The 10127-nt window shown below is 45.1% G+C and overlaps 1 protein-coding gene across 3 annotated transcripts in view; it reads right to left on the reverse strand.

The window, feature by feature from the left end:
- The window catches only part of LOC110493761 (protein jagged-1b), a 31274-nt gene extending 23373 nt beyond the window's left edge, over window positions 1–7901 (reverse strand). For 2 of the 3 annotated variants that reach the window (XM_021568223.3, XM_021568221.3), the window contains exons 1-3: window positions 7530–7901; window positions 6757–7059; window positions 724–781 (exon numbers count right to left, since the gene is read on the reverse strand). In XM_021568223.3, the coding sequence (XP_021423898.2) occupies window positions 724–781; window positions 6757–7059; window positions 7530–7601 (433 nt within the window). In that variant the 5' untranslated portion in view covers window positions 7602–7901. The remainder of the gene's footprint in view (window positions 1–723; window positions 782–6756; window positions 7060–7529) is intronic. The other variant, XM_021568222.3, reaches the window with a different exon arrangement.
- Window positions 7902–10127: the final 2226 nt, after the last annotated feature.

Genomic DNA, 10127 nt, shown 5'->3' on the forward strand with positions numbered 1-10127 from the left:
ATGTAGACTTGGCTGTGGTGGAACAACTGCCCCCCCCTCCTTCTGGGCCAAAGCACACCTGGACAGGGGTCAGCGTACCCTGGGGCCGAATTAACACTGGAACTATAATGGTTCCCTGAGGGATGCCAAATACAACACACAGCCATAACTCCCACTGAGTGCCTAACGGTCGGACTGAAAACAAACAACGCTTAAATCTGTAGTGTGATCTCTCTCCATCTCCTCCTCACTCACTCACCAGTCTATACTACCGTCGATGTTTTCTGAATGAGACAATTGTAATGTTACGCAATAGAGAGCCATATCGATAGTAGGGGAGTTCAAGAGACAGAGGGAATGACTCATGCTTGATAGTTATGCCTGATAGTTCTGCCCATTGTTGGTCAGTAATGTCAGTAATGTCAACCAATGGCCTTTCAAATGCAGAAGGGGGAAGAATGCAGCTGCCATCAGGCATAAAGCCTTTAAAAACATTTTTATAAGCACAAGTATAATATCCCTGCCCCCTAAATGTCCCTTACCAATATATTAATCCCCCCACCCAACACACACACACACACCTCTGCCCCTTTACACACACGCAAGTAACTGCATTACAGATTCCTTATTTTTGTCCTGGGACCACCACTTCCAGGTCACAGGGTCATGTTGCTTTTGTAATGTGAAACCAAATGGAGCAGAGAGAGTGAGAGATGTAACATAATGGTGGGGGATAATACTCACTGCCCGTAGAAGAGTCATTGTTGAAGTCCAAGGCCTCCACGATCAATGTATAGGACCTCTGGAGAGAGAGAAGATTGATAAGATAGAGAGAGGTGTCAGGTAAAACAAGTCACAGCTGTGTTAACTCCTTCACCACTGGCTGATACATGTTTACTTTTAGAGATTCCTTTCTGCATAGTTCCTGCTAACAGAGTTGGCTGTAGGCTACTTCTTATTTAACCTACTGTTTGAATGGACAGACCATATTAGCAGAAATATAAAGAATTGGGGGAGAGAAAGTCCATTTGAGGTAATAACTGTTCTCAGATCTGGTATAACAACGCATTATGTAAATGTTTTATAGGCACACAGTCACAGTGAATAGTGTAAATACAGTGAATAGTGTAAATACAGCCAAACTCCTTCCCATTCGTGAGCGTACACACGAGCCGCAAGTGAGTGGGTATTGTGGTGTTTAACTCAGTCTGTCCATTGGCCGTTTTCCATATGTTGTAGATTAGAGAGAGCATGGCTACCCCCCCCCCCCCTCCCCCCTCCCCGAGGCGCCAGCAGCCCTCTGATCCGGTCGGGCTAAGCCACTCTCCCTTACAGCAACCCACCCCAAAACTAACCCACCGCTTTCCTACCCCCTCCCCGGATAGAGAATTCAAGGGGTGGCGATAAAGAGAGCAAACCGCTGGCATTGTTTAAAACCATCCTGGGTTCCTTTCCTTTATTATTCCCTTCCAGTGCACTGTGAGTAGTTGTGTGGAGTGACTTGAGGGCGCTGTAATAGTTAGAATAGAGATCTCTGCTGTGTGTGTGTGTGTGTGTGTGTGTGTGTGTGTGTGTGTGTGTGTGTGTGTGTGTGTGTGTGTGTGTAAAAAAGGCCATTTCAGTGTGTGTATGCACGCAGTGGAGATGGGGGGGGGGGGGGGGGGGGGGTTCCATTATTTCGGCACCTCTTTGAAACTCTTTGTCTCTCTTAAGGCCCCCATCGCTCTCACCGGTATCGGATAACGGACAGCGGAGAGCCGTGGAGGGCTGGGCTGAGGGAAGGAGTGTGTGCCAGAGTGTGTGTATGCGTGCCTTCATTCATTTGAGACTGTTGTGTACAGTATCATCAGTTTTCATCTGGGTGCAAAATATATTGATTTGTGTGTGTGCAAATAAGTGTGTGTGCGTGCCTGAATGCAAGTGTGTGTGTGTGTGTCCATACTTGGCTCCAGTCAGAGTGCATGGGCCTCTCTCCACTCGCGACACTCACTTGCCAACATTCACACGAGCACTCCTTGTAGCACTTGTCAATGAAGCTCCAAAAATATGAGAGGGGGGAGGAAAGTGTGTGGTGGTGGAAACAGGGTGATGGGAGGGGGTTGGGGCGGTCGGGGTAGACAGCACTCGCTCGTTCTTTCACCTCCCTCTCCCTTGGAGGCATGCCCGGCCTCTTGTCTGGGGCTTATGGCCTTGCCACTTTGTCCCATTTAAACAAACACGACACTGGTTCGCTGGCACACATAGCACTGCACAGCCTAGCAGCGGCTGCAGCTAGCTACATTGTTCCATTGAATCCCTGATCGCTATCTTATATGGATGTCAGTCTAATCACTGGTCATTACTCACAGGAAATCCAGATGATGTCAAGATTTGGGGAAAACCACACAGCAGCTCCAACTGTGTGTGCAGCCATTATGCATATCATGATTCATGATCAAAACCATTGAAATGGAGACGAGCTAAAACAGTGGTAGCCAAGTCAACTCAAGTTTATTTTACTATCCAAAGCTTGAGGAATTTCACTTGGCTAACGTCACATTTTAAAAGCACCGTCCTTAAATAAAAAAAAAACAGCTCCCCTCAAGACGGTCCTTTCCTCACAAATATCAAAGAAAAAGAATGTCAAACCACTTCCACCTCCCAAACCCATTCGGTTAGTACAGGCCACCTTTCGACAGTGCCAAAGTAACATTTACCAAAACGGTAAATAGCAGCCAGGTAAGAAACCAAAGCACGCCATCCCTTCTGTCCCCAGACTAGTGGTGCCTCTCCAAACATTGTCCCACTTCCTCCCCTACGTCACTCCATTCTTGCTGCAATTTGGTTGAGTATTTTTGGAACGGTGCCTAACTAGATGTTCTGTACCCAGTTTTGGTTTAGGACAAGAGGCACGGCCCAGCGCTTTCACGAGGCGGAGATAAGTGTGGGAAAATAGTTCAAAAGCAAGTGAAACAAGTAGACAAGCCTGGGCACGTCCTGGAAGGGAGTCGGCAGGTTGAGTAAGTGCCTGTGTTTGCAGAGCGGTAGGAGTAGGGCTCACGCTATAGTGGCCTGATTGGTCTCTACCTATAAAGGGAAACTGATATAAGGCTATTTTTTTGGGGGGGGGAGAAAGGATCAAATCATAGTTGCCCACATTGAATAAAACCACATTGGTGGATAAAAATAAATTTAAAAAAGTAATGCTTTATTCACCATCAGACGCCCTTTATCAAAGGTCAACTGATATGGGGCCAGTTTCACACACACACAGGTTAAGACTAGTCTTGGACTAAAAAGCATTCAACAGAAATTCTCCATTGAAATTGTTTTTTTTTTTTGGTCCAGGACTAGTCTTAAAATCGGTGTTCAGGAAACCGGCCCATAGTGTTTTGACATTTCCTAGCTTTCAATGCTTCTGAAACCTAAAATATCCCATTTACATGTTGGGTCACAATGTCCAGTTTGACGTAAACGCTAAAAATAAAACTTCTATCGGGACGTGTTTTGCTGAATGTGCACAGATGAAATACAGAGAAGATACAAGCAGGCTGTTCTGATTACCCTCACCTCATAAGTCACTGTGTGCTTATCAGTTCTGTACTGCCGGACCGCTCTCTGTTCAGCCACCTTTTGATCTCTCCCTCTTTATTACGCACTCCCCACTGCCTCTCCTGAACACACACCACACATACACCCCCCCACGGCAGATGAGGCTTTTACGACAGTAAGGGAGATAGAGAGGGGTGGAGAGAAACAGAAAAAGAGATGGGGGAAACAGAGGCAGACCGATGGATTGGAGAGAGAAAAGACAGAACGAGAGAGCAGTGAGACTAAGAATAATCCTTTCACTCTCCCTGAGAAGTGAGAGTGAAAACTAAATTAACAGGAAAAATACAAATCCAAGCATCAACGTTGTCACTCTGAACTCCAGCCCGCTGTTTGACCGTGGGTGGGGGGGTGGGGGGGGGGGTGAGGGGGCCTATGTCTATGTCCCGTCAGAGTCAACTATCCCCACTGGCCTCTATCCTTCTCTAGGCTTTGGCTCTGGGGACTGCTGGCTGGTGGTGGAATAATAGGCCTACCGGCATTACGAGTGTAAGGCGACCGATGGGCAATAGGGGCCGAACTTCAAAATAATGGCAACTTCAGCACAACGGTTTAGTCTGGGAGCCCCGAACGAACCACGGCACTGCTGAGTCTACTGCTGCATCCTGTTGCTTCCCCCCCAGCCACATTATTCCCGTCCTGGCCTCCCATTATCTCCCATAATCCTCGCTGCCAGCCCGGCCGGGCCGAAGCTATTGTTCAGCCCCCCGCCCCCCCCGCCGTTAACATAAGCTGTCACTGCTTCTGTCTGGCTAGGGCCGTCGAGCCAGGGGCCGAGAGAGAGAGTAGAGAGCTCCTCTCTCCAAGCACTAAAAAGAAAGAGAGGAGAACAGTGGCCTGTGTCACATGCAAGAGTAAAAAAAAAAAAAAAGAGGGGGAATGAAAGTTCAACAACCGCAAGTGAGATGTTGTTGGCGATACTTTTGGCCACGGCAAGAGGCTGCCATTCGAGGGCCCAATAAACAGACTGACGCACATAGTGAGGTTGTTTTGGTTCGCCCGTGCCAATTTAGGGTCGGGGTTGTGGACGTATAAAACAGACCCAGGGCCACTCTAGCCTAGCCCAAAACGTCTAGCCAAGTCTGGGGTGTATTCTTCAATAGGAACCAACAGAAGCAAACTGGCCAAATTGGGGAGGGACCTATCAAAAGTCATCCAATAAGAAACACATTTTTGTTGCAACGCATTTTCCGTTGTTAAATGTTTTGCTACAGTGTGCACTAATAAATACGCCCCTGCTTCTTCGAAGTAAGGGGACGGTGACTGCTCCATTTAACACGCCAGTTACTATAGGGTGGCAGGGTTAAAAGATGGAATGTCTTGGGTCCGGTCAAGCGCAACCGCTCAGACCCAGGTTGACAAAGGGCGGTGGGGGAACAAGAGGCCTTTATACTGCCTGTGTTAAGGTCAGGGGCGAGGATACGCGGCCAGACCTTTGTTGACTTAAGCAATGTCGACTGCCCCTATACAGTAGTGGCATAGATGCTGGCTGACTGTCCAGTTTATGGAATATTTGGGAATATTCAAGAATCTCAAAAGTGTCCACACGTGTGCCCTGTGCCACCAACTAAACAGAACAAGATGTTGGCATAGTTCCAAAAGCCCCCTATTTCTAGGAATATCCTCTTTGCAATCCACCTAGAATTTATTTTTAAATAAAAAAAACAGATCCTAATTCTGTGAAAATCTATACAAATCCAACAACGCCCTTCTACAACACACATCATTATTCATCCATTAGGTCTAGCCATGGAGAACACTGTAAGCAAAGGGTCTGGAGGGAAAAAAAGCTGGCTCCATCAACTATGCCCCCCTTGCAGGTGCACTCCTCCCTCTCCCTTGCTCCCAGTTCCATTTCTCCCAGTGGGAGGCCTCGTTACCTAGCAACTCCCTCAAACATCCAATCACTTCATCCCATTGATGACCTGGCACCTCTTCATTGAATGCTGATGAGTTAAAAGTGTACAATTCATACAAAACAAGGGTTATTGTATGACAACAAATTAAAGTGTGAAAAAATGCCAATTCCCCATTCAATCTTTCATTACATTTTCCTCTGAGCTTGTCTTTGTGGTAATTCTGGGCGAACAAGCTTGAGTAATTAAACATGTTTCCAAATTGCTAGGTAGAAATTGGATGGAAAAGGAAGTATGCAATAGGACAATGGCTTCTTAGCTAGGTCTTTTCATAGTGATATTGGAGCATGTCTAGAAAACCATTTGGGGGCCACATCATTGTGTCCAAAACATATTTTGATGCTGCCAGGGCAACTTATCTGCATTGAAATATTGTCAGTCCACTTTAGTTGTCATGTTCTTAGGTCAACTATAGCCTAATCCTTGAAAACAATTGCTGTGTACATCTAGCCTACCTCATTCAAGCTTTTTCCTCTCAATTCTCAAAATGACAGTATAATCTCACACAGCCACAGAATTGTTTTTTTGCTCAAAACATGGTAAAAATGGATGGCTCAAGTCATGAAAAATGTGGCATGGTAAAAAAAAACGTGCACACACACACGAGAACGGTCAACCAGAGGAATGCATAGAGTTCATTGAGTGAATTCTCTGCTTCCTGAGAGCGCATTGTGTGTAAACGCCGTGGCTAGATAACCCAGCTGTTTTATTGCCTATTCTTGCAGAAGCCATTGTTTGACGCTCGGCGACTGGCCGCGCTCTTTAGGAAAAGACAGTGTGGAATGAATCTCGATTAGGCAGCGCGTCACTGGTAAAATGATGCGATCCTATAGTTCTTCATAAATGATTAGACCTCTTTGGAATTGCCCATTTTGGTTTAGAATGTCGGCCTATTCCCAAGAACTGACGCATGAACACTAGTGATGAGTATTCAGACAGCGCAAATTTATGGACGACCTCACCTTGACATATTCTCTGCCAATCCGATTGAACTATTATAATATACTGTATTTGTAAGAATAATGTAACCCCCCAAAAAGCGTTCCTGTCTTGTCGTGGCTCATGCACTTGTAGCCTGCTAGCCTCAAATGACATGCTGGCATTGGCATATCCAAAAGTTACTTATTTGCCCATCGTTTTTGTTGCGTATTCGTGTCCATTAATCTAAATTGGACTTGGCTGAGCCAAACTGTTTGTGGTTCAAGTTCTCAACAAACTCGCGCGCCCGAGAGGAAGAACATGTTACACAAACATAACTACGCAATCAACTCACCGGCCAAGCGAAGCTGAAAGGTAATACAATCCTCGACTTGTCACTCCTCATGCTCCGCAAAGAAAAAGTATTCCCTCCGACCACGGGTGTAGAAGCCGTCCCGAAACTGCATGGTCCCGCGGAAGAGACCTTCAACTGGTACTCCTTTAGACACACTTTAAAATAGGTATCACACTCGTCCCTCGTGCACTTGCGATCCGCGGCATTCCGAGATCCATCGCAGCACACGCCAGTCTGCAGTTCGCCATTCACGTTCTGCATCGATACAATTTGCAATTCGAAGTGTCCAGATGCCACAGCCACCTGTTTTTTGGGGAAAAAAGAGCGACATGACTTTTATTTCAACGTGTCTTGCCTTTTGATACCTTCATTTCAAACTGTCAACCAACATTTATGCAAGCTTGAACGTTTCCAACTGTAGAAGTAGCTAACTGCAACACATCGTATCAAGCTTGATAAGATGTGTTGCAGTTAGCGAATGTTTAAGTTAACAAGCTAATATCGACAATAGCTAATTGTGTGATTTGTAGTCACTAACTTGCAACAAACTATTGCAAAGAAATTCCCATACTGTTGTTATTTTACAGAGGCACGCGTTACTGGTTTTTATTTTGGAACATTAAATTGATGGCGACATGAAAACATGCTCAAGTTTTCCAGTGCATCCTCCTAAAGCCACCACCAGTTCTTGAAAATGTGCATGTTGAAAACTGTAAAATTAGAGCATTACTGTATGGACAAAAGGTAAGAAGTCTGCTTGAATTTCCACGTACCTTAATCCACATGCATTGCAAGAAGACATGAATAGAAAAGGCAACACAGATTGAACTCAGTCTCAAAATCATGCCTTCTGTTTGATAGTGCCGTTCACTGCGAAACTAAACGTCCGGCCGACCTACGGCTCTATATACTCCTCCGATTTGAACATGCACGAGTGGAGAACAACACCTTTTCAAAAGAGCATAGATTTCCACTGCAAAATGGCCTGCCCCCTTGTCTCACTCTTTTGTCCTTTCTACTATTGTTATTTTTCTTTATATATTTCTGATCGCCTCTGATACAACAATACCCACGAGCTAAGAAAGCGACGTCTGTGTCCGAATGACTGTCCCAGACTTTACAGCAAGTTCAGGGGAAGAGGGGGCGGGGGCAATACATGAGTCGCTGTTTAATATTCCTAAGTGGGAGAGGCCCTGAGATCGAAGCCACACCCAATGTTTAATATGCACGTCTATCGTGCGTAGTGTATTTACTCCACAATCAACTGCGCAAGTGCCATTAAACACGGATGCTACTTTCAAAAAAGTCCATAGAGCACACAGAACAGTATTTAGCATTTGGTTCATAGCTATACATTGAGATTAACCCTCGTGCAGTGGGCCTATTGATCTTGTGTAGTGTAAACCAATCTGGTAGTAATGAGCAAGATAGTTAATTATTCTGATTTTATTGGTCAACAGTTAATTATTCTGATTATATTGGTCAACATTTATATATTCTAATAGGTCTACTAAACCTGACCAAGAGGATGCAATGATGTGAAAACCCCTTGTTGACAAGTACATGGGATATGTCCAACAAAATTGTGTTGTTTGACAAGGAACATTCCTGCATCCTCATACTCTATTGCCTATTTTCAGTGAGCTGGGATCCATATGATCCACATTAATATCATATTATGTCGCGGATACCCCTATAGTTGACCCCACTGACACGGCCATTGTGGAGCCCCATCAACAAAGAAAGCCAAGCTATATCGCCAAATCCCGAACTGACAGCTGTGTGCTATAAGGAGATTTGCTGTTTTTCTGTGGTGGTGCCACAAATTATGATTGAAAAACCAGGAGGGCACCCGTGATGGTAAGCGGAGACTTATGGCCGGGTCCACCTATTGCGGTGACTGTGAGAGCCCTTTTTCCAACGTTAAAAATTTGAGCATGAAAATAATCACATAATGGGGAGTGCACTGGAGAGCGATGGGAGGGTGGAGGGGTGTAGCAGGGGGGGGGGTCATTGATTCTCGTATGAAATAGAGACAAAGATGGGACAGTCTTTATTCTCAAATTAGAGCAGCTGGGCTCTTCCCCCTTAAAGAGCCCCCATGAATAGATTATGGCCCCTTTACTCAATAGAGATACCCCCCCTTTTTGCATTGGGGTAAGTGTCGCCTGGATAACTGCGTGACATTCACCCGTCGACAACAACAGAGAAGGATGGTTTAATGAGACAAAGATAGGCCCCAAAAGGTTTTCAATGGATTAAGTCGACGGTTGTGGCCAAACAACAAACCTCTCTGCTCGTGCCTCGGTGATTCGGCTAAATCTGAAATGCCTCGGTGATTCGGCTAAATCTGAAAAGGCAAGTGGGCTGCTGCTGCCTACCTGCTGCCCGCAGGGATCAAATCTCTGCGACGGTTGTTGTTCGTCCATTCACTCTGTTCTCAATCTATTTAGGGAAAGGAGACAGCATGCGCTCTATGATCCTGATGAAAGCTTTGCTTCGCTCCTGGCAAAGAAGAAAGAGAAGGAATTGGAGCAGAAGCCAGTGGTTAAGGGGTTAAGCTGATATGGTGCCCACTTGCATCTGATGTTTTTGGCCTTCCAGTGCCCCTTCAGTCTCGTCAATGTGCGAACAAAAGCATGATGACAAAATTGTATCCAACGCAAGCATGTGCTACAACCAGAAGTCTGAATATACTGAATGACATGTCCATAGATATATTTTGTCCCCAGGCTTATTTTACAAATCAGAGAATTTTGACCCAATGTCTCATATTGATGTAGACTCCCTCAGATTTGTGGGGTGCATGATGCACGGGGACCTCAAATTCTCCCAAAAAATCTGAGGGACCACAAAGTATGTGAGAATGGGTTAGGATTTTTCAAACACCTATAACACATTTTTCCTGCCGTCTAGAGCCATAGTCATTATGCTTAATTCTATGTAAAAAATAATATGTTTATTTTTCTGAATATATCTCAGCATACCTCTTGAGCTGTCTGTATCCTCCTGACTAGAACCTAAATATGCTTCTCCGCATCTCTGCTAAAATCTAGGTAAAAGATTGAACGGACTGTGAGTCTTATACATTTAGTAATTGATTGCTTTTCTAAAGTCTACCAACATTGCCAGCAGGCATGCCAGCTAAGATTGTTTGACAAGTTAGCTTGTAACTTCATTGGTAGCTAGTTATGATAATGGGAACCTATCTGGGCTATCTAAAGCCAACTTCACAATATTGTAAGATGGCTAGTAGTATTACAGAGGAATACATATTTGAGATTCTTCAAAGTAGCCACCCTTTGCCTTGATGACCGCTTGGCACACCTGGCACTCTTTCAACCAGCTTCAGCTGGAATGCTTTTCCAACA

Source organism: Oncorhynchus mykiss, chromosome 17, assembly GCF_057628025.1.
Source record: "Oncorhynchus mykiss isolate SJ-2025 chromosome 17, ASM5762802v1, whole genome shotgun sequence".
Taxonomy (NCBI): Eukaryota; Metazoa; Chordata; class Actinopteri; order Salmoniformes; family Salmonidae; genus Oncorhynchus; species Oncorhynchus mykiss.